Raw genomic sequence first — 25886 nt, 5'->3', positions numbered from 1 at the left:
AGAGACAAATAAGGTCAACTCATACAGTCTCCACAGCTGTAGTCCCACCGTACATGTATAGAGGCCACAGTCATTCAGTTTAGTTTTGACTGCTGTTCCCATAGGCAGAAATAACCATATTTTCAAAGCTAAACAACTGTATTGCTCTTCTAGTCAACAATGAACAGAAATCATATATAGTGATTGGAATATGGTGGTGTCCCAAAACAGAACCACTTGACAATGGGTTAGGCCACCACCTGGTTCTCTAGTCATTTCAAAAGAGCTAGACACAATGCTTATATATGCAAATTAATTTATTCTTTTTTTCATTTGAAACATTTTAGTAACCAAATTATAATAGACTACATGGGAAAAAAGCTTTTTGCTGAAACCCAATAAGACTTTTAAAACAGGGTTAAATTATATCGCTATAGTTCTATTTAGGTTTACAACGATAGAGAAGATGCTTTAGCCATTAGCAATTAATCTCCTGCTAAAGTAAGATTACCATACCTTAGACATCCTGATGTGTTCTTGAAGACGGTGGTCCACTCTGCATCGCGTGGCTTGGAGTCCTCATTGGGCTCATGTTCCCAGCCAGAATGAGGGATTATAACCTCGTTTGTCATCGTCTGAAGCCCGTGGTTAATTATGATCATCTTCAGAGGCTCATAGGAGGATAAGTTCCAAAGTGTTCCTAACAGGTCGAGTGAGAGATAGAAGAGAGAAATTAAAGGAAAAGCAACAGAATAAAAAGAGTTAGAGATGGTTTTATCTCTCATAAAAAGAGCTACTAACAAAAGAGAGACAATGAAAGAGGCATTACTGTTAAGCCAGGTGTACACTGTGATTTTTCCTTTACAGTTGTTGCTTGTCAAAATATACAATATGCCTCTGATGAAAAATTGCATAAACCCAAGTCAGATTGTGCATACCAAAGATCTTTTTTGTCAGACTAAATAATATAAATTTTCATGATTGTGTGGGCGATCAATAATGTCACATTTTGACAAACTCATTGAAAGTGTTTACATGCACATCACACTGTTTAAGCTTAATAACACTACAAATTGTATACCTTTTCTACGGTTTTCCTTTATGGGGTAATCAAAGTGGAACACGTAGATTTATGCCAATTACTCCAATTTTGCACTGCACGTAAACACCTTTACCAACATTGTTACCGGCATATCCAATGTGCACAAGTATTTTGTGCATGCTTGTTTATATTTTAAAATCAAAAGCAGAGAATAACCGATGATTTCATGTCTCATGTAAACACGGTTTTGGTGTGCTGTTGAATTATTAGAACAAAGCTGTTTTTTGGTAGTTTCCAGCATATTGGTGTGCACATAAACACAAACGCATTGAGACGAGAAACTGTAAAAGTACCATACAAATCCAAGCAAGCCCTTGTGCTAATATTGGCAATGTATTTCTCAGAAAAGAAAAAACTTCAATTAGTTCATATTTAGATGGTTATCTTAGGAGATATCATAATGCAGGACTGTGACTCAATTTCAGACATAACCAGAACTTCAAAGGATGCTAAATCCACGTCCACACTAATGCGTTTTTGCTTGAAAATGAATTTCAGTACATTTAAGCCCAGGGCCGGCGCTACCTATAGGCGAACTAGGCAGTTGCCTAGGGCCTCAGCCTTGGAGGCGGGGCCTCCAAAACATACACATGCTTATCCACCAATCAAGAGCAGCAAAATACTATGCTGTTTGTCCATTGGATATAACAATTGTCATTTACCTGTAGTTAAACCAATTAATATCACCGTTTACATGCGAGTCACTCCTAACCTCTGGATTTATGAATGAAGATCTTGTAGATGAATAAAATCCAACTTTTCTGCAAATTTATCTGATGGCGCCGAAACAAACTCATCCTTCAGGGGCTGCTAAGCGTAAGGCTAAGCAGGCACACAAAGAAAGTGCAGCTCGTGATTCAGGTATCATCTATTTTTGAGTGATTGTAATGTATTGTAAAAAATAAACTGATTCTAACGATCAGCGTCATTTTGAGATAGATAATTTGACGGTTATTTCCAGTTCAAAAGAGCGCGAGCACCGTTGATGGACTGAATTCGCTTCTGACACTTTGAATCTTTTGTTAGAAAAAAGAAATACGTTCTAAATGAACCGTCCGAAAGAGTCTGATTCGCGGAAATAAGCAACTGCAGGCGATATTTCCAAACCTCTGGATTGCTCTCAGAATTGCAGTTACCCTGCCAGTAACCGTAGCAGCTGCCGAGAGAAGTTTCTCAAAACTGAAGCTTGTAAAAAATTACCTGCGCTCCACAATGACTCAGGAACGGCTTAGTGGACTTGCTTTAATCAGTATTAACAGAGAACTCGCACAGCAGATTTCTTATGAAGTAGTTATTGATGAGTTTGCTTCAAAAAAAAAAGCAGAAGAGTGCCTCTGTAGGTGGCCATGGAATAAGAATAATAAGTGCTGGTCCAGATGACTTTTCAGATGATTTTTTTTTTTTTGTTTACCTTAATTAAAGTTACATTAATATGCACATTTAAGTACAAATATAAAAATACTGATAACAGGTTTTGTATAAATAAAATGGTTAGGAATCATATTTGTTTTCAAGTCTTTTTTATTAAATGATGTTTTATTAACAAAGTTCGGGAGGAGCACATTCAGATAATCAACGAGATAAGAGGTATATATACTGCAGACTTACCTCTGTTCATTGACAGTTTATCAGCATCCCTCCACCGCCCCCATCTCCTCACTTTGATTTTGAATAATCTCTTATTGGATGTAAACAACACAATCCAAAATACAATGCAATCCAATGTAATACTGTGTAAATCTGGCCAAAATTCATTATGCATATTTGGCATGCTGTCCTCCCCTGGACAGCATGCCAAATACGCATAATCTTTACTCTATTTAATTTGATGTAAATGTGAACTCGTGAATTCTGAAAGATGGAGGAGAGGAGGGCATGGCGGGGGGCCTCCAACATACATTTTGCCTAGGGCCTCCAAATGTCTAGAACCGGCCCTGTTTAAGCCTCTTTTCCACATGGGAACAGCATTTTCCTCCACAATAATGAAGCATTTTTTAAAAGCTCTCCATTATGAAATAATTTAGAAAACAATGACATTAGAGAATTCAAGCGATTTTTTTTTTTTAATTATCAGAAAACTGTTATTAACTGTTAAGACAATAAAACAAGAAACCTTATTCTATAAGCCAGTAGACGTATATCTGACTGCCCTTTATTTTATTAACTTGGCATCCCCTATACAGCTACTGCCAACTTTGGAAACCTAGAGTGGATAAATAAACGGACTCCTCTTGTGTTAGTGAAAAATAAAGTCCAAGGACCACAGGGCATTCTTACTAAAACAGAAATAAGAAGTGCTTGCAAATAGTTGAATACCAATTCATAAAATTCTGAATCTAATATCTATGCTTTTCACATTCATCATCACCACACATCATTCTCACTTGTCAATTATTTCCAGGTCCATCTGCTTACAAAAGCTACAACAGGAGACAAGAGGTCTAAAAACACATTGCAACTCCCTGTAATGTGGTTTAAGGGTTTTCAAGCACCAAAAATAAATACATTTAACCCCTGATAATAACAGCATCTGTATTTCCATCTGCGAGCAGGCGCCATCACCTCTTAGGCTCTGAATAGCCATTAGAGAATGATTAAAGCCTGGATAACAGACATCGTGCAAATGGCTCTTGCCGTACATGGGAATGTCTATTTAGTAAAGTGGAACATTAAGGAGCACGGATCATTACTGGCCATCTCATGTGCTCAAGCACGCGTTATTGTGTTGAATGGACATGTCGATAGAGGAGAGGTCGAAGTTTAGAACATGTTGATTAACATTGTGTAAAGTCACTCTATTGGCTTTAACAGGAGGCAGACCACGGGAGCAGGTTGTGTTGCAACAGCATGGTAAAAAATGCATTAGTTCAAAGGATTTTTATAACCATGGATTACATTTTGTGTTCTTTAATCTTGCATAATGTACAAGTACATTTTTCCCACTTACACAAAAATGTATTTTTACCACAATAAATGAAGAGTACAGATGTTTAAAATGATATAGGTGGCCTAGAAAAATACCTAAAACAAAAATCAGCCAATTCAAAAAATCTAACAATGTGTTTCCTGGGAATCAAAACAATGATATATATATATATATATATATATATATATATATATATATATATATATATATATATATATATTTATATATCTTTGGTCAAGGAGAAAGCAGATTTAAAAAGAGGCCAGAAATGTGTTGAAAAAACATAGTGTTATTTTGGAAAGGCACTGGTGTCATATCTAGTTGGCTCCTCTGCAATCTTTTGCCGGTTCCTAGATACCCCAAAAATCTAATACAAAAGAAGCCAATTAAATCAACATGAGGCAAGCTGAACCTTGTCAGAGGTGCAGCCTGATTGAGTTTTCAACTTCCTGCTTGTCATTGGAGCCTCCTTGCTAATTCAATTTCCTGGGAGCAGCAGACATGCAAGTCTAACAGGCCATTCACTTAGGGCTGCTATTATAGTCCTACCCTGCCCCCTGTCATTTATCATACACTGATTGGACAGGAGAAACAGAGGAAGAGAACAGAGGAAGGAAGAGTAAACGAGGTAATCATCTCAGAAATACCATCAGACTCAGGACTTTGAGGTTCTGAACAAAGGTCAATGTGTAAGCAACGTTTCGTGGCTTTTTTCTATCTTGCTTAAATGCAATTGTTCAAATATCATCAGGTAATATGAGGATAGCATTCAGGACAGTACATGGAAAAGGAACCATTCTGAATGTATTGTGTGGATGCAGCTGGAAGTACGTGACCTAGATGCTACCATCTTTGCTCTTGGGCACTCAGTTCCACATACAGTATTTTAGAGCCAAACACCTGAGCCATAAATGCCATGAAACTAATAACTCTGGAGGTACAGAAATGTTTTGTCATCACAGCACTGATCGGCTGATGGCACCACAAGAAAGTGCCATCAAATAGAAATGCCAAGCCCTTCTCTAGCGACTATCCTGCCAGTGCATAAGCTATGATGTCAAAGGCAGCAGACATGGGAAAGTCTGTGCTAAGAGCCCACCAAAAAGCAATTGGTCAATTGAAAAACATCTACAAAAATAAATATTTTGACGCTAAATAAAAATTTACCTCAATAAAGAATTCTGCTTTTTACCCCAGAATGGTTAGTTAGTTAAACCACCTACCAGCAGGGGTTGACTGGGCCATGCTAACCAGCCAAACTTTGACCACTTGGGATCAACAGCAATACAGCATCACATCACACTAGAGAAGCTCCTATACCGCCCATCTCTGACCCCTTCCTCTTTGGCCTCAGCTAGAGTAGGGCTGCTCCCCTTCCCATTGCAAATCTAGAGCCAGAGTCAAACAGTATTCTTTAAATAGCTTGATCCGTTCTTTTCTATGAGAGCTACCATGCTTTCCATTTTGTTAGATACTTACTTGCCTGAGACCAGAGCACAAAAAGGACACAAAAGTAGAAAATGCAAGGGGGACATACTGAAAATCCAGAGGTACAATAAAGAAAGTCAGACTGCAGAATAAAAAGGAGGGGGTCATGGTAATGCAATAAACAATGCTGTAGCCACTTTAAATGATAAATTAGTTCAAAAGACTTGACATTCAAGATAAGGAGCCCTGAAAAGTTAATTATAATGTTTTGAAATTGTATCAGTCTTGAGCACCTTGATATAAATGCATTAAGATGAACTGCTAAATATGCCAAGCACACGTAACATAGGGTCACCAAATAAAACTGGCAGTTTAATTAAAAATAATGCTAACAAAAGGAAAAATTCATGAAAAAAATTCTGCAGTTGAATAAATTATGAAACGAAAGCAAAACGAGATGGCAACATCCACACAAAAAGGTTCAGGCATGCTAGGGTTGAACAGGGTGGAAATGGACTGCAGACAATTCGATGGTACCAAACATGGAGTGCCTCCAAGAAAGTAATGGTGAGCTGCCTATTTTTAAAACCCTGCAATTATTTTTAATTGTAGATAAACATACTTGGTTTTCCAGGCTGCTGAAATACAACTGACTAATGTGAGGTCCATGTTTTCATAGTGGACTTGCAGATAAACCATATGGCTGTTGAGGGCTTGGTTTGGAACTGGCAGACTATACTCCCTCCTTCTTATAGTAGTAGAGCTATTTTTAGCAGAGACTGAAAGCAACATTGTGCTGCAAAGGCTAAGGTACGCAGGGCTCGAATTGAGGAGGGATGCGTGGGGATGGCATTCCCTTTGTTGCAAGAAATACCAAAAAGCATCCCCCTTGTAAAATCACCATACCCCCTTCCCATCTCCTTTAGTCATGTATTACTTAGAACTAATCATGCAAGTAAAATATATATTTTTTTACATTTGATAAATAACAGACTTTAAATAAGGGAAATTTCCCCAGTCAGAATTAGATTGACATGTGTAAGGTTGCCAGATTTCTATATGTGAAATCCCCCAATCAGATCTTGACACTTGTACAGTTTGGATGACGCTTTAGTCAAACAATCTGGCAACCATAAGCACACAAGCTCTCGCTCCACTGCGAAAAGATGGCAGTTTTCTGTTTTCTGGGTTGATTTGTCCTTCCATGTGTTCACATTAAAGTTATGTACTAAAGCTAAAGCAAGTTTTTAAAAGTTTCACGCACTTTCAAAGATGGCCTTTTGTCTTTCTTTTGAAAAAAGAGAACAGAATATAAGATATTGCTATGACAAGTGTATAGATAAAACATGTACATGTTTTTAACCCATGGTTTCGCCCATAAAACAATTTTGTGTGTAGAACAACTTTTTTTACACCACTGTTTAAGCATCCTTCATAGAAACAGCCCAAACTTCTATTAGGTTATTGGAGTAAAAAAACTAAAAAACGTGTGTATGTGACAGTGGGCAAACGATCTAGAGATCAAACCTTTTTCATGATCATAACATGAATTCTTTTCAATGCTTTTAAAAATGCTTTTGTCCACCAAATCAAAGTCATGGTGTAACCAACATGTAGCTATTTTTTTATTTACATTGACCATTAAAACCATAAAACAGAGTGGACACCTTTAGACCATCAAAACTGAGCTTGAAGTTTTTATTAAAATTGCCATTTTTATAAAAAGGCAAATTTTTTTCAAGTTATGTGGTGTAACACTGAGAAAAAGTTATATTGTTTACTTAAAAAAATATAATATTTATACACTCACACACAAAAAAATTACCTTGAAAAAGGTATTTGAAAACTTTTTTGGAATTAATGATGAAGTTTATGCTCTCATGTATTCAATGTGCCAAGACAGGATTATAATACTTTTTACTTGATGGTTACACCACATGGAAATGTAAAAGTTTTAAATATTTTTGTAGAAAATGCTATAAAGGTTTTTTAAAAATGTATGAAACCAAACTGGACACAAAGATTACATTTCTGAAAACTTCACACAATTGTTTTTAACGAGATTTTTTAAAAGATTTCTCATTTTAATAACTTGGACAACCTTATTTGTCAATGACTTGGAAGAATTAGACCAAAAAAACACCATCCCCCTTTTGTTACAAATTGACCACTGGTTATACGTCACTTAGTTGTCTCACACAAGATTAACAAAGGTATTTTCACACACCAGAATTTATTTTCTCTGTGGTCTGTGAAAAAAGCGTCTGGAAAACCATCAATGTCATTACAAGAAAAAAGTTGTCTTTCAGTAGATGAATTCACCAAACCAAATAAAAGTATGTTCCATGTTTAAAATAAGTTGTGCTCTATTGACAGCATCTGTGGCTTGCTGTTAATTACCACAGACAAGAAATTTGACATATCCTTCATTTTGTAATAACAAACAGAAATGTTGAAGTCTATCACCTTATTCAGCTCCGCCCCTTTTCAGCACTCCACTTTCAGATTTTGTCATCTAACTTCCTGTTTGTATTGAAGCTACTAAGAAGAGTCAATCAAAATGGATTACATGTGGGCAGGGTTGGTAAGTAACGGAATACATATAATTACTTATTTAAAATACAAAATATTAGTAATTGTATTCCACTACAGTTACAATTTAAATAATTTTATACAAAAAGTATTTTGATTACTGAAGAGATTACTTTGCATTTTTTTGTCATTTGTTTCATTTAATATTTAGTCCTTTCAGATGGAAAACATTTTATACATATAAATGATGCGATCCAAAGTGCATTTGAACAGCGGTGAAACACTTTCTTATGATGTGTTACATTCATTCGAGCTGACAGAGAAGTACATTTGAAGTAAGTTTGGAGAAGAAGAAAGATAGTAGCACTCCTTCCCTCGTCCCGTTTTAACACTCAAAGAATCTGATCTCCTGAAGAACAGAGCGATGGTTGAATGACATGTGAAGTTTTTCCAGAGGTGTCCTACAGAGATATTTTTAATGACTTGTGTTATCTTCTTGGAGTTGTCTCTTGAAGGCATATCAGTACATCCACAGTGTGAAGGAAGGATCTTGTGTATTTATGAATCAAGTACTCTTGTTTTAAAATCTCCCTGCTCTGCTTCCAGTTGTTATTACAACCCCTGAACACTTTAAAATACACATGATAACTTTTGGCAACTATACAACCCGTAAATCCACTTCACTTGCTTATTACACTTAGACATCAACACCATAGAATCTATATAGAATGCGCTAGACTGGAAGATCAAAGACAACATTTTCATATGGCTGCATGCTAGTATCTCTAGCGCATAAGGTGAATAGGGCCAGTAATTCCATTGGGTTTTTGCAGAAGTGAAGCTTGCATTGTTGTGAAGCACTAACAGTAATTATTCTGTATAAAACGTTGTGTGTAAAATGCTGAACATTATGCAGTGGGACTGTTGATGGATGAACTTCTGGTTATATGTTACCAATGTGATGCTGTGTGTGGAGTATGATCCAGGTAAACAGGACTTTGCACACAGTTACGTCCTGTCCCTTTCTTGTTACTAGGTATGTGCAATACCACCAATTATAGAAAATCGACTAGTCAGTCGGGTGTTTGAATGACTAGTCGAATAGTCATTGTTAAGAATAATAATGTTTAATTAGGCTTCGGTATGTTCACGTGACACCGATCAGATGCCTTTTAGAGGGATACACAGATGCTAAGTGCAGCACTTCAAAATGGTAACTAACAGATATTCAATAAATACATAGGCTAAATAACTATAACATCTTACAACACAAAACTATCAAAGTAAGAAATACGAAAGTCTCCAATACAGAGTAACATATAACCGCTTATGCCCATACTGAACACAGAAGGATGCACTTCATTGTAACCAGAGTGCTTCAGGGCGATCCTTGCTGCGCATTAAACTATTTGTGCACAAAATAATATTGCTGGTACACATCTAGTTCACGACATCAAGCAGTTCAAACTTTTCACTACTTTTCAAGCAGTGTCAGACAGAATCACAAATACAGGAACATTAATCACAGCAGAGGATGTATCATCTGACATTGATCGTCTTGAAATGAATTGTTGATGGGGCACTTTGATGAAACAACAGCCCATAAAAAGACTAAACTTTAATCAGAGGGGTTTACTGTACTGACTTTTAATCCCTATTAAGCACAGCAAGCTATTATCGCTCAAAAATGCTCTCTAAGAAGTTGCATCTCTCAATTAATTTGGGAATTGCATCTCACATTAAAACCACTCCACTAAAAATATTACTGTTAGTAGTCGAACCCACTAATCGAAGAAGACTAGTCAATTAGTCAACAACACTGGTACATCCCTACTTACCAGGCCATCTGAAACATTGACCTGGATTCAGTCAGTCCCACCACATCTGGTATTGAAACGTGCAAAACTTGGCATGAGGCCTATGGCTAGTATTAGCATAATGCCTCCCAAGCATGACTAGATTAAACAATAATAATACAAATTAATGAATGATGCAAGATGAACAAGTTAAAAAAGATTTATTGAATTTCATTTTGGGGGAAAGCCTGATGAATTTGAAACTGAATTTCGACTTGGGCAGTAACCACAATGGGGGGAGGATTTGTATTTCAGAGTATTGTGATATCTTCATATCCTCACAATACTGTATCCATATTCTTAAACAAAGAAGCAATATGTTTTTCGGAACAAGAACCACCATTCAGAGGAATCAAACCTTACTGTAACTTACTGCATTAGTGTAACAGTTTTCAATAACTATACACTAAATAGTACATAAAGAGCCGCAATATTATCACATTGTGATCCTGATATACAATCGTATTGCCAGGTCTCACCTCTAATAACTACCTAAACATTCTCTCCAAAATGTTCCTCCCAACATTCCATTAGTGGTTGATCAATATGGGTTTTGTCAATGACCTATTCTTCAAATTTTAACTGTTATCCAATATATTTTCATGTTAATTGGCTTAACACTGTATTCTATTATGAGATGGAGCAGCTGGAGAAAAGTAACATATCATACCTGTGATAAGTTCACGAACTTCCATGTCGTTGGTTTTCCTCAGCAAACGAATGAGAGCAGGAATCCCATCACAGTTCTTGATAGCCACCTTGTTATCATGGTCCTTGCCATAGGAGATGTTCCTCAGAGCTCCGCAGGCCTTACGATGGACTTCAGCTTTAGGGTGATCCAACAACCCTACCAGCACTGGAATCCCCTTCAGCTGCCTCACGTCATTCTTTATTTTGTCATTCTCATAGCAGAGGTGCTGCAGGTAGGCGGCTGCATTAGACTTGACGGGATCAATGGGGTGACCTAGCATGGCAATGACCTCGGGCAGGTCAGGGTCCCTCCAGCGAGGGTCTTTGCGGATACTGTCTATCGAGGGGGAGCGACGGCCACCCATGCGGTCGAGACTAGCCATGCTGCCCCTCTCAGGTTGGGCAAGGGGAGCTGGGAACATGCCATGGATGTAGGGGTGTCTTTCATCAATTAATTCAGCCTCTATTTGGTCCTCGTAGCCTCTGTAACAAATACACACAGGGAGAGATTTTAGTCAAGTCCTTACAGTAAATTGTCATCCAGCAAAAAGGATAAAAGGCTAGAGTTCACCCAATTAAATTAAAATGTTGTAGTCATTTACTCACTCTTGTTCCAAACACATTAATTTTTTTCCTCTGTGGAACACAAGAGAAATTTTGAAGGATGTAGTTGCAGTAAATGTTGACTGAGACTAATATTCTACCACTTTTCCAGATTGAATGTCATATGGGCTTGGAACAACATGAGGGTGCATAAAAGATGACATCATTTAACACCAGGCATATTGCAGTAAAGAGTGAATGATGTTTAAGTTAGGAAATGTTTCAAGATTCAACAAGATGAATAGTTCTAAAGTTCCTGCATTAATGAAAAGATGCTCAAGGGAAAATAAGATGAGAGCGAACAATGAAGGATACGTGACAAAGAGATTGAAAAAGATAGAGCTAGAGATTACAGACAGAGAGAAAAGGGCTTATTTCAGTTAATAACCATAGCATCAAAAAATCTGCAGAAAATCAGCTCCTTTCAATAAAGGATGCAGGACAGCACAGTAAAACACCCATCCCTGGACTTTTCTGAGTGTTCCTTCACTAGTTACATGCAAGCATGGTGTTCAGTAACATTCCAACAATCAATCTCTGTGATCTCACTCTTCCTAACAGAAATAAAAGGGTTTTACCCTCTGGTGCCTTAGGAGTTCCACCAAGAACTTTCTGGTCTTCTCTTGTTTTTTAGAAAAACAATCTATGCACTGGTCAGGGCTCAACAAAAAGTATGGCCTGCAGACCCGGGCCAGTGTGAGCGAGTTTCACAGCTAGTTGACGGAACTGCCACTTGCCCTATCAGGCCAGTGCTGTGTTTTCACAAAATCTTACAAAAGCTGAAATTGTTCATGTATTTTTATGTCTATCAAACTTAAAGCTCAAGTATGTAATTTCTGCGCCACTTGCGCCACTGAACGTAATTTCAAAAATAAACAATGTTTTCAAAACAGGTTTCCGAATAAGCCCCTTGTCTGCTGTTGTTAAAACAGTCAGATAGTCCCAACCCCAACTCACACCATTGCTCAAGAAATGTTGTTGGGGTGGGTCATAGAGGGTCTCCCAAAACAAACAGGGATTTTTATAGCACCACAAAGACAGTTTTTACAGTTTCTGAAAAAATTAACCTCTTTATGGCTTATTCATATTTGTCTCTGCATTTCAAGTTGGGACAGAAGAAAGTATTTTAAGAGTAAAAAGTTACATCCTTCAGGTTTAAACATTTTGATTTCTGTTATGTACTGAACTTTGCTATTGTGAATTTTGCCAATATAAATCTATCACTAGATCTATTTTAATAATGAAAACAAAATTTAATGAAAAATATAATAAAATATAGTGGAACGCGGCTTAATGTGGCCATGAAAACAAATAAGCAGCGTTCTAAAAGGTTGTTCAGGAGTGTGCATGTGCGTGAACAGACCGGAGAACAAACGTCATAGAATGGAGCCCAACAACAATTAAACACAATGGAAAGAATTCAACATTTCTGGCAGTACAGAGGGAAAAGTACAAAAAACAACTTGTTGCAAATATGTCTCTTTAAATACAGCTTGGCATAAAAAAAACTAGTCAGTCAGTGTCTTTTTGAACGATTTATTATAAAATAACTTCATAAGAGTCATTTTTGACTACACTGGATGTCTGTTTTGATTCACTAAAAAGAATCAGTTCATAAGAGTCATTTGTTTGTCGGACTACACTGGAAGCTCTGTCTGTTATGATTCACTAAAAATAATAGATTCATATGAGTAATTTGTGTGTGAATTGAAATACACGTGATGGATGTTGTTGTGTTTCACCGACGAGCATAAACTAATTTCAAAGACATGTTTCCTTCCCATTATTTTGCAACATACAGTCTTTTTATCTTGCCAACATTCAATTCAGATTGCAAACGGACATTCACAACTCAGTAAAATATGTTTTCTTTTGCCGTGGCGGGGCTGTAGATGGGGGAGCACCACTGCTGGAAAATGGTGCATGGAACTGCTGTTTTACATGAAGATATGGCATGAAGTGCAGCTTCTTCTTTTTCACGATGTTTTTGAACCTGTGCTTTAGTGGAACATGATCCATCTGCAGGTGCACTTTGGTCAGAGTGGACTATGTATGGACTTTTGTATTGGAGACACAGTTGCACTTTGGTGAGATATATGCTTTATATATCTTATTGTGATTATCATTTCTCTGATTATAAGCATAATCGAATATCATAATCTGTTTACATGAGCTTCAGTTTAATCACAGTATTGCCTTAATCACATTATAATCGCAGTTTGAGGGTGCATGTAAATGTAGCCAATGTTACCGTCTTAGGGTGGCCTCTTGAGTCAGAAAGCAACTACCTAGAAACAACCCAAAATGGCTAAGCAACCTCATAGCAACACCCTAGCAAACAGGTGGTGACTTAAGCACAAGCAAGCACCAAAAACATTTATTTTCTTTAAAGTTGTGTTTTAACTTTTCGGCCTCATTCTTGTTTGGTATCTTATTTCCGATCAGTGATATGGAGGCTCTCATGAGCCCAGTTCTCCCTTTGAGAATTCCGTCTGCTGCTGTGCCATGTCTGTCAGAGCGGTTAAATCAAGCTCAGACAGGAGTCTCGGCATGCTTCATTATCAGTGTGACCACAACAGAGATGTCCCTGTGCTGTTACTATTAAATTGGCATAGAAATACTGACCCTGTGTGTCATCATAAGGCCTTCACTCTTTCTCTCGCTCTCCATTTACAGCTAATTTTCAAGCTCTATGCGGGAAAAAAATATGTGTACTAGAAATCCAAAGCACAAGGAACAGTGGCAGCAAACACGGAGGCCCCACTATAATCTAAATGCATTCTGGAATCCAAGGAGAATTTATAGAACATCTTTAAAGTTATGTTTATGCAGGTTAGATAACTGTATGAAGTGAACATCTTTGATGTATGGCTTCACAAAATGGGCCACAGCTGAGAATGTTGGCCATTTATGAGGGGTGCACTTTTAATGAGAGTTTTATGATAATGATGCACCGCAACTTTGGAGGTGGTTTGGGAGCACATTACAGAGTGAGGAAATCTCAGCAAGCTGTTATTTGGCAGTGTATGCACATACATCTGACATTGTAAAGACTCTGAGGTTTGATGATATTGCTGTGAAATGGGACATTAACTCCATGATGGTACAAGAGGAACAAATCATCTGATTGGTCTCAGAGGAAACAGTGAGTGTTAAGCACACTTAAGCAATGCACTGGAAGAAAAAACAGGTGCATAACATGTTGTCAGACACCTACATTAAAAGACCTATACAAAGTCCAAGACACAAAGGTAGACCATAGACCACGTGTAAAAGGCAATGAAATGCCTAATTACACAGTATGTCAAATCATATCAAATGTATGTAACACCTACCTTAACGGTCAAAGTTGTCTGTGAAGTGCATGTTTACATAGAAAAACAACTGAAAAGAAGCACATACGGACGAAAAACTCAGAATATTACGTATAACTTTTTCTAATTTTGGACAGTCATATCTTCTATACGTTTAGTCATATAATGCAAAAATTCTTTCCCTTTTCCATCATAAAATAAAATGCTACTTATAAATAAATAAATAAATTAGTGTAATATCCATTAACCTCGATAATCACTCCAAAAACATCTGGCCCTGGTCACCATTTATTACCGTCACCATTTGTTTTACTATTGTAACATACAAACAAATTTCATATAAATGAAGTGACTTGTTCCTGACCAAATTTTGAAAAATTTTACTGCTTTAGAAAGGCTTAGTAGTTAACTGCCATCCAAGTGCCCATCAGTCAGAATGATTAAATGATCATTAACTGATTTAATGTCTAAATGGGAACCAATGCCAGACCTGTTGGCAGGGTACCACCTGGAGAGCAACATTAATATGGCTGGCACTCGGCTACATTACTTCTTCTTAATTAAACAGTTCAGAACTCTTCCCACCAAGTCTCATGCTGATGCAAATAATTAACCTAAGCAACTAATATAAGGAAATCCAAGCTCAGCAAATATAACTCATGTTTGAATGTGTGTGTGACCATGTATAAATAATATTTACAGAGTTAGTATCTTGCTCGCTTAGACAGTTATTGGCAGAGTTAGACAGTTCAATTTCTTCCATACTTTATTGCTGTTAATAGAGGCCAAAAGTCATCTCATCTGATTATTCACACCCCCAAAACACCTTTCTAAAGTCTTTAACAGCTCCATGACAGCTATGAGCCAGACACTTCTGCGGTTCGAATGAAAACTAGATGAATCTTCCATCCAAATGTAGCCAAGCTTTGGACTAAAAATTATTCTGAGGCAGCATCTTCTTTGAAATCCTTTTTCACACTACTACTAATCTTAGACTTTCTTAAGATTAAAAAGCTTGGTCTTTAGTCTTACCACTAAATGGTATTTATAGAATCAATTCCATGCCACATATATTTGCAAAAATATAAAGTATTGCAAAATAAAATAAAGTTTTGCAAAACAAAAAAAGTATTGAGCAAACAAAAAAAAAAAATTTAAAACAGAAATTAAGTATCACAAACGTAAAATAAAGTATCGAGAGAAAAAAAGAAAGTTTTGCAAACAAAAATAAAGAATTGCAAAATATAAATAAAATATAGCAAAAACCAAGATGTAATTAACTGCAAAAATCAATGACTGTTGTAAAATAATCTAAAGATCTTTTATCCTTTTTTATCTCTGCAACAGATTTTTAGGCAGCAATGATTTTGCCACACATCTTTTTCTTTGCAACGCTCCTTTTAATCTGCATTTCCATCACGTGTGAGCTCGTGATACCGTTTTGCCTTTGCGCTTCACTTTTCTCTGCGTTTCACTTTATGGCACTGTTTTGACGTGGGGGTGGAGTCAGGGGATTGGGGCGTGTACAACGGGCTCAGTGATGCCTCTCTGGAAGTTACGTCATTAGCTTGAGACACGGATCAAACATCATGGCTGAGCACAGGCGTGCAGGTGGATCTCAGGTATATAAAGTTGATTGTTTAAGGAAACTCATTTTAAAATATTCAATGGGGTATACCCGTCAAGTGAATTTTTAAGACAACGGTATAATTTTGAAGAAAATGCCTGTACTTTTTGTCAAATTGACAGAGACGTTCTGATCATCTTTTTTTTTCGTTTTTCTTCAAATACTTTTTTGGAAAATATGTCTTATTGGTTGGAATCAAAGATTCACTCACTGCCCACTTTTGCTAGGAAACATGTTATGTTTGGAATGCTGTTGGACGAGAAAAGAAATGAATTTCTTATTAATGTAATGTTGATACTGGGCACATTTTTCATTCATAAGTCCAAATGTATGAAGACGAAACCTTATTTTTCTGTATTTAAAAGAGAATTGATTTGTAATTTCTTTCCAGCGTTGGAATGTATGTAAAGTAAAAAGGCCCAGAAATTGGCTGGAATAATAAGAGACCTTGAGCTCTTAAAAGAGGAATAAAGAGACCCCTCTGTATTTGTATTTTTTATTTTATACATTTAATTTATTTATTTTATTTTAACTGATATGTGCCTTGCTTAATACTCATTTACCTGTACTTACCAATGCCATTGTAGATGTACATTCTGTTTTTTGTTCTGTTCTTGGTGTTCAATAAAAAAAAATTGTTTCCTTTTATTTAATTAGCATTAAATGTGCTTTAACAGCGTTTGCTTCAGATAAAGAAGTTAGAGATCAGTTAAAGCGGTGGATTTATTAGCCATACTCGCTAACATAGCCAGCATCCGCAGTTTATTCTCTCTCAATTGATTGGACTATTGATTGATTCTTATGTTTACTTTATAGATTATAATTGTCTATACCATAGTATGTTGTCTTCTAAAAAAATGTAAACTCCATATTTAAAAATATATAAATAGATGTTATTTTATCACTGTTAAAGGAGACAATAAATAGATTACAAATAAAAAGTTAAACGATCGTAACAAATAAGCATCCCAGGAAACGATCTACAAACAATAAAAAGAACATCACTTATAATGTTAATTGTGCAAAGGTGACTAAGATGGTCAAAACAGTGACAACACGGACAGTTCGACAGGTGCCACTGGGTCCAGATGGCCTCCCTGTTCCAGAAGGTTCATCTCCACTGGGGAGCTACACTGACTCCATTGATCGCCGCTACATGAAGAACGGTGAAGGCTTCATCACACCCCAGGCCACCTCCACCCTCACACGCTCCTTCAAAAATTACAGCGATTCCTACAATGACACTCCAGACAGCCAGTATCGCCATTACGGCCTTCACGATGGATACGGAGACATGCCTGACAACTACGGAAGCCTCCCTAGTGGAGTTAACTACAGGCCCTACGGCCCTACATGCCAGATCCACCTGCATGCCTGTGCTCAGCCATGATGTTTGATCCGTGTCTCAAGCTAATGACGTAACTTCCAGAGAGGCATCACTGAGCCCGTTGTACATGCCCCAATCCCCTGACTCCACCCCCACGTCAAAACAGTGCCATAAAGTGAAACGCAGAGAAAAGTGAAGCGCAAAGGCAAAACGGTATCACGAGCTCACACGTGATGGAAATGCAGATTAAAAGGAGCATTGCAAAATAATTAGTAGGCATTGCAAAGAAAAAGATGTGTGGCAAAATCATTGCTGCCTAAAAATCTGTTGCAGAGATAAAAAAGGATAAACGATCTTTAGATTATTTTACAACAGTCATTGATTTTTGCAATTAATTACATCTTGATATTTGCTATATTTTATTTATATTTTGCAATTCTTTATTTTTGTTAGCAAAACTTTCTTTTTTTCTCTCGATACTTTATTTTACGTTTGTGATACTTAATTTTTGTTTTACATTTTTTTTTTTGTTTGCTCAATACTTTTTTTGTTTTGCAAAACTTTATTTTATTTTGCAATACTTTATATTTTTGCAAATATATGTGGCATGGAATTGATCCCATAGGTATTCCTTAAATGCCTAATTTATACACCAGCAAACAGAGCGTAGCCTCAATGCAGTCACAAAACCAGACTCACCAGGCACCAGTTGATTAAGAACAGTAATTAAAATAGTACATATGGAGTTTTCTGCTGCTGGCACATAACTGCCAAACCAGAGGATGCAACTGAAACCAATGGGCTGTTTAAAATAATAGTACCACCCTTTCTTCCTGTTTCAAACAGTGCTTGTCAAATCATTTCATGGGAATTTACATACAGCTAAAGATCAGAGTTTGTGATAGAACTAGAGATGCTGTGATGATGTCAGGTGCAGATGGAAAATGCATATGACCAGAAGAAAAGATCACTGGAGCGATCATGGATGTCTAAGAAAATATTCATCATTAGCATTATCATTGTATAAGTAGTTAAGTCTCTTTACTTTTCTCTTTCTCTCTCTCAAACACACACACATGCTCACACAATGAAGGCTTTGCAAGTTGAAATTATTTCGACAGTTTAGATGCATGCTAAACCCTGCGGACTGAGCGATGGTAATGTCAAGATTTGCATTTAAATTGGCATCATTGAGTGTGCGTGTGTATTCATAACACAAGAAAAGCACAACGACTAGACATGATGCTCAGATGATGATTACAGCATCTTCTATGCCTCAATAAGGGTGGAACCAAATCTTATACACATTCAAAAAACAACGTGTTTGTTGCCGACAGAAAACACATGGTAATACAACCATCGCTGCATCAATTATTTGCCCTCCAGTAATTTTCTTTCTCTGAATTATTTAGTTCTAGATTTTTTGAATAAATGACAATGCTTCAGAAGAGGTCAAAAGAAGAATAAAATATAAGCAGTTTTGTAAAAGTCTTCATTCGAAGAGAATCATAGTATTGAGGAAACAAGCAACAATTAAGCATGCATGTGGATTCACTAGATCGCTTCTGAAAACAAGTGAAAAGTAGAACAGGCACAAATTTATATTGATTCATTTGACAAATCTGCACCTGATAAAAGTTGTTTCATCACAACTGTTCTTTGTTTTATTTTGAATACTGTTTTTCTAATTTCAATTTTTAGGCCCTTTACAAAAAGTAATGTGGCAGTTCCATGGTACAGTGATGGTATATAATGGAATTACTGTGGTACTTTTATCTATACCTAAGGTTTGAAATAGGGGTCCATGGAGTCCTAGTAGGTATTCCAGGTGGGGCTGGGGTCCATATACAGTATAAACAATTTTTTCATAACATTTCAAACCATTTATTAATTTCTAATTTTCAACTATCTGTAATATGATCTATTGAGCATTATACTTTATAATGTAGCAATGTAAGTTAAATAAATTGTCTGGTTTCAATACAAATTAAGCTCGATCTACAGCATTTGTGGCATAATGTTGATTGTCACCAAAAAAAGAAAAGAAAATTGTCCTTCGTTTTTTTTAAAATAAAGATAAGGCACTTACAACGCAAGTTAATGGTACCAGTCAATAAACATTGAAATATACATTTTCAAAAGTATAGCCATAAGACGTAAATATTACATGTGTTTACATGATTTCAGTGTGAAATTCTTTATAGGAGGAGGCATGAATTTCAGAGAATCCCTTATTTAATCATGTAAATATGTATAATGTTTTCGTTTTGTAGCTATACTTTTCATTCCTTTAATATTCTTAAAGAAAGTTATTTTGAGGGGATACTAAGAAAACATTTTATTCTGTGGGCCCAGGTTGGCTGAAAGTGGGGTGGGGTGTCCTAATGTAGGGTCGACAAACTCTGAGCTATACCATATACTAAAAATGGTATTTACATGATATATCAATGTACCTTAAATGCACCTTGGTAGAAATGTCAAGAAATATGGTATTGCCATGGTACCATATTTTTGTCCAAATAAAATAAAGTTCTTCAGTTTTTAGTCCCATGACCAAACATCCATATAAAATATAGAGGATGGGATGTCATGTTTTACTCTGTAGGCCTATAAACTGCCATTTCAGCATAAGGATGTAGGAGGAGTGGTTTCAGGTGGTCTCCAGGGGGATGTCTTCATGACGACATTATGGATGTACTGCAGTGGCATTAGTGGCAGGTGCAGGGAGGATCAGCCAAGGAGAGATGAACCATTAGAGATATGGCTGGAGCCGAGACGCCCTTTTTGTCTGGCAGTGTTCACCAAAGACTATTAATCACCCTGACAACAACAGCTCCACAGATATATATATATATATATATAGAGAGAGAGAGAGAGAGAGAGAGAGAGAGAGAGAGAGAGAGAGAAAGAGAGATAGAGAGAGAGATAGAGAGAGAGCAGGAAGGCTGATAGTCTACGTAACAAATTAACTACATAGTAGCTTTCAAATTCATGCAAACAAGGCACTGGAAACCATTTCTTTGCTAAATATCGCAATATTTTTATGTTTTATAATTGTGGGTTTCCAAGCTGCAAAGCAATAATTAACATATTTGTTATACACATTCATTAGCAAGATTGTTTGTGAGTGGTTTGTATTATGGGAATGCTAATGATGAATGCAAAATGTGAGACTTTGACATTTAAGAGCTAGAGAAGTGACATCATTGCTAATTCCCATGTAATGTTTGCTCACGTGTACAGAAATATGTAAACGGACTGAAAAACAGGAAGTGGCCAAAAATAGAGTTATATGTGTCACTGATTGCGTGCATTTGTGTAATTAAAAAGAAACAATACTTTCTTTTCATGTTCCCGCAAATCAAAACAACTCCATATCAAAACAACTGCAAATACATTAAGTATCAAAGAATGCGATGACATCGACTGAGGAAGCATACAAAGATAAATATGTTTTAAGATAAAGTGTAACTCTGTTTAAACATCACTCCTCCTGTCCTCCCTCTTAATATATGCTGTTTCGGGAGAAAACAAAATACTGAAATGTTTAATAAATCCATCTGCCAATGAGGAGATCTTTAACACACAAAAGCACCTGCTTTATGTCAACTGTCATTTGCTTTGCCCTTTCAGTTTCCCTTGTCAATTCAAAGAGCAAGCTAGGGGTTAGAACATCAGAAATTTTTTTCTGTGTCCTTTAATGGAATAGTTCACCCCAAAATGAATATTCTCTCATCATTTACTTACCCTCATATCTCAGCTCTGTAGGTCCATACAATGCAAGTGTGTGGTGACCAGAATTTTGAATCTCCAAATATCACAAAGGCAGCATAAAAGTAATCCATAAGACTCCAGTGGTAAAATCGATATCTTCAGAAGTGATATGATGGGTGTGGGAGAGAAACAGATCAATATTTACGTCCTTTTTTCCCATGAATCTCCACTTCACTTTTACATTCTTCTTTTGTTTTTTTGGCAATTTGCATTCTTCATGCATATCGCCAACTACTGGGCAGGGCTGGTTAAAGAAAAATGGGACTTAAATATGGATCTGTTTCTCACCCACACCTGTCATAATGTTTCAGAATATATGGGTTTAACAAATTCAGTTTAAGTTATTCAATTTATGTTGACTTTGTGATTTTTTAAGATTCTAAGTTTTGGTCACCATTCACTTGCATTGTGAGGAACAACAGTGCCAAAATATTCTTCTAAAAATCTCAGTTTGTGTTCAGCAGAAGAAAGAAAGTCAAACACATCTGGGATGACATAAGGGTGAGTACATTATGAGAGAATTTTAATTTTTGGGTTAACTATCTCTTTAATTTAAGGGGAAAAATCTATTTTGGCAAATGGACCTGAAGGTTTTTGATGTAGCAAAGGTCACTCATCTCATCAAAATGAGCTTTCATTCATGTGCTTGAAAAATATTTGTGCAAATATGTATTACAGACCCTTGTCCAGCGTTTTACCAGATTTTAAATATGGTAAAATGTTTCACCGGTGTTGTTCTCGAAGCATGTTATAAGCGAATGGAACAATCGAGCATCTACATCTAAGATGTTGTTCATGTGGAACGTTCACATATTGTGTGCTGCTCTGACAGCTGAAAACAGCAGGCACATCCCGTGCATCAAATACCTCACGCATGCTATGAGTGTGTGTGTCAACAATGCATCATGAATTCAATGAAATGCGCTGCACATACATAATATATATTTACTTCAATATTACAGTATTAACAGTCAAAGTGCCAGCTAACTTTAGCCCACATCTGCCCAACCACTGTCTCATAAAGATTGTCTCTTTCTTCTTTTTCACCATTCTGTGCAAAAATGACTGAAATATTTTTTGCTGCGCTTCCAAATACCTTGCCACACATTGCAAGCTGCACTTGCTTGGCACCTTCCATTATGCAAAGAAAAGATCCAGCATCTTTGTGCTTCTCAAGGGACAGACCATTTTAATACCTTAAATAGGCAGTCACATCAAGGCTGCTTACAATCATCAACAGTGCTTCTCTATATTGTACAAAAGCCAGTGCAGCAATACATAAGCAAATAAACCAAATCAATCACAAGGTTCAGTTTTACCTTACGCGAGGGCCGTTGCGTAGAGGCTCTCGAATGGTACGTCCAGTCAGTGTGTGGCGGTTAGCTGTAGAATAATCAGGCTCTAGATCATACGGCTCTTCATCATCAGGGCCGAGACTGCGGCGGTCATCCTCCAGGCCGTAGGGTTCTGCTTGAAAGCGTTCAGGATGAGAACGATTGAGATCCACAGTGCTACTGCCCATAGGGACCTGTGGCTGGGCCACATGCCCATAGTCGTACTTGCGGATGGGAAGAGTGTAGCTGTTCTCTGGCTGGTATCCACCAGGCATGTAGGGCCGATAGGGCCTGTAGTTAACTCCACTAGGGAGGCTTCCGTAGTTGTCAGGCATGTCTCCGTATCCATCGTGAAGGCCGTAATGGCGATACTGGCTGTCTGGAGTGTCATTGTAGGAATCGCTGTAATTTTTGAAGGAGCGTGTGAGGGTGGAGGTGGCCTGGGGTGTGATGAAGCCTTCACCGTTCTTCATGTAGCGGCGATCAATGGAGTCAGTGTAGCTCCCCAGTGGAGATGAACCTTCTGGAACAGGGAGGCCATCTGGACCCAGTGGCACCTGTCGAACTGTCCGTGTTGTCACTGTTTTGACCATCTTAGTCACCTTAGATGATGGAGAAAAAATAAGCATGGCATCAGCAGGAGAACAAGTCTTGATGGTACCATCATCATAATCATTTCAGTGAATGTGAAACTGAAAATGAGCAATTTTCTGCTTTTATATGCCTTATATAGGGCATATATATATATATATATATATATATATATATATATATATATATATATATACACACACTGTATAAGTAGCCATTCAAAATACAGCCATTATGTCAAATTGCTAAAATCACAGCAGCCAAAACAACCACAGGCATTTATGAGTGAAATGCAGCACACTAACTTAGTGGTCTAATATCAGCAGGGAAGTGGGGTGTCACGCTGTGAGTTTGGCAGAGTTGCAGTGAAATGACTGATCTTTTTCAGTCCCTTAAAATGCTTTGAGTTCATCAGTAATAAAACAGCTGGAATGGAAAAAGTCTTCTCTGTTGTAGTTGTAACTGTTTATCTGATGGACAAGTACTCCTTATCTTTTAAAATTCCATATGGTACAAAGAAGCAACAAACTTTGTATACTACATGATAGATTGATGAATAGGCTATATATAAGCATTTAGAATGGAATAATAGTCTACTGCTTACAATTTTTTCTTAAATAGTACACATAATAATACACATTTAATTCAGCAATGTCTATTCACCATCTCATAAAAATACATTTATTTCATGGTTTTAACTCATTTTAGTGCAAAAAAATTTAACTTTTGGCAGTCCAATCGAACAACGAATATTTGTATTTTTTTTATAATCTCAGTTGATTTTACTCTTAGTTCATTCATTACATGGAAAATGGAAGGTAAAGTCAGGCACATTGCACTGTGGTTTACAGTATACTGGGCAGTATGCTCTGCCTGAGTTTGGAATGGCATACTACTACTGTACTATTACTATTTATGCCAGATATGCCAAAAAAAGAATGGTATGCAATTCCGAACTCAAGAGTTTGTTTTGTCAAATGGACAGCTGTAGGTCATCCTGGTATTCCATGAATACCAAAAATGTGCATACTATGCACAATATACAGTACATAGAATATACTGCAGAAATAGTTTGAGTAGTATGATAGTATTGCTATTCCAAACATAGCTAAAATTTTACAAAGTTTTTTTTTTTTACTATATGAGGGTCTAACTTTTAAATACACCCTTTTGAGATGCTTCTAAATTCCAGATACCTTAAAAATGGAAAAATAACCACTTAAATGGGAGCAGTTTTACAATAGTAAATCAATCTTGATAAAAACTGCTGCAAGACTAAAACCACTGATAACATGGTCCAACATGAACTGACTGATGTCCTATTTCTCTGTGTCTGTCACCAGGCACCAACGTCTTTATGAGTCAACTTAAATAAATCACTATTCCCCTCTGGGTGCTAATCCAGTTCCTTATTTCACAAAATGCCTGCCTGTCAGAGTGCCTCTGCTCCTAAAGGTTCAATGCTGATACAGAAACCAATTTGATGCCCAGTGAATTCTGCAGTGCAATTAATTGGATATTTTGTCCATGGCTGTAAATTAATCTTGGACATTAATGAGCTTGATAAAAAATAATCGTCATTGGATATGAACCATGACTGCTTGAATTTGTGCGCAAGCCCTTACACAAGGCACATGGCCAGTTGTCAGAGCTTAATATTTCAGGAGAGGCTTCTCTTTCTATAGGGGGAAAGAATGGTATAAAACACACTTAAAATACACACCTTAGTCTGACTTTTACCAGTTTTACCATTGGAGTATAGAGCTCATGAATTAGTGATTAACTTGATGGTTAATTCAAACAAAAGTTTATTTCAACAAACATCATTAAAATGTAACAATAAATCATAACACCCAAATGTAAAGTAAAAAATTAATGTAGAAGGTTAACACAGACACCAATGTTATGGTTGTGAGTGGTAGCAAAGTCTTTCTATTAAATTGCTGAATATTACTTCCACTGAGAAAAACTACATTATACATTATGTATACATTTTATTACCCATATCAACCGAATATGTAACTTTCCTACTCCTCTTGTGTACAACTTGCTATTGAATGTCTTGATCAATGTAAATTTGTTTAATTTCAATTAAGGCCAAACAAATGGTTGTCACTACCTCCCAATGGTTTGAGCAGCAGCCCTTGTTGATGAAACTTTTTCCATCTCTGGACTCTATTCTGCTGGCTGTACAAACCCACCACAAGGATGGTTCTACATCACCAGTCTCCAAACCACGGGAGCCTTTTAACCCAGCCAAGCCAAGCTGAGAGGACAACAGACACAGTTCATCAGCAGGGCCTTTACGAGCCACAGGAGCCCTCCAGAGTGTGTGATTAATAAACCACATCTTTAAAAGTGTTGGTTAACAGAAAAATTAAAAAATATCTCATGGAGGAATTTAAAAAGGCAAACATTCTTTTCTCAACAATGAATGGGGACTGAAGCTTTCAAGGTTTAACAAGTACACAAAAGCATTATGAAAGTATCAAACAAGTTTTCCAAAACTATCAAATATAGTGAGCCATATGGAGCACTTTTATGATATTTTTACTGTGCTTTTTTAAATCTTGCAAGCTTCAGTCCCTATTCATTGTAACTGCATGGAAAAATTGACCAACACAGTCCTTACAATTTCACCTTTTGTGTTTCCAGGAAAAAAACGTGTATTTCATATGGGTAAGAAACGAGTTGAGGGTGAGTAAATTATGAAATTATTTTCACTTTTGGGTGAACCTTTGGTTTAATGGTGTGGCAAACATTGTGTGGCAAACACAGGGTACAATTACAGCCTCTTTAAAAT

At 36.8% G+C, this 25886-nt stretch overlaps 1 protein-coding gene across 8 annotated transcripts in view; it reads right to left on the bottom strand.

The window, feature by feature from the left end:
* LOC127624161 (splicing regulator ARVCF-like) overlaps positions 1-25886 on the bottom strand; it is a 244611-nt gene that overhangs the window by 48564 nt on the left and 170161 nt on the right. For all 8 annotated transcript variants that reach the window (XM_052098852.1, XM_052098861.1, XM_052098886.1 and 5 more), the window contains 3 exons: positions 22478-23094; positions 10494-10996; positions 496-679 (listed from right to left, as the gene is read on the bottom strand). In XM_052098852.1, the coding sequence (XP_051954812.1) occupies positions 496-679; positions 10494-10996; positions 22478-23094 (1304 nt within the window). The remainder of the gene's footprint in view (positions 1-495; positions 680-10493; positions 10997-22477; positions 23095-25886) is intronic.

Source organism: Xyrauchen texanus, chromosome 3 (genome assembly GCF_025860055.1).
Source record: "Xyrauchen texanus isolate HMW12.3.18 chromosome 3, RBS_HiC_50CHRs, whole genome shotgun sequence".
NCBI classification, from domain to species: Eukaryota; Metazoa; Chordata; class Actinopteri; order Cypriniformes; family Catostomidae; genus Xyrauchen; species Xyrauchen texanus.
The sequence above is the reverse complement of the archived record's forward strand: the minus strand, read 5'-3'. Positions and strand labels throughout refer to the sequence as shown.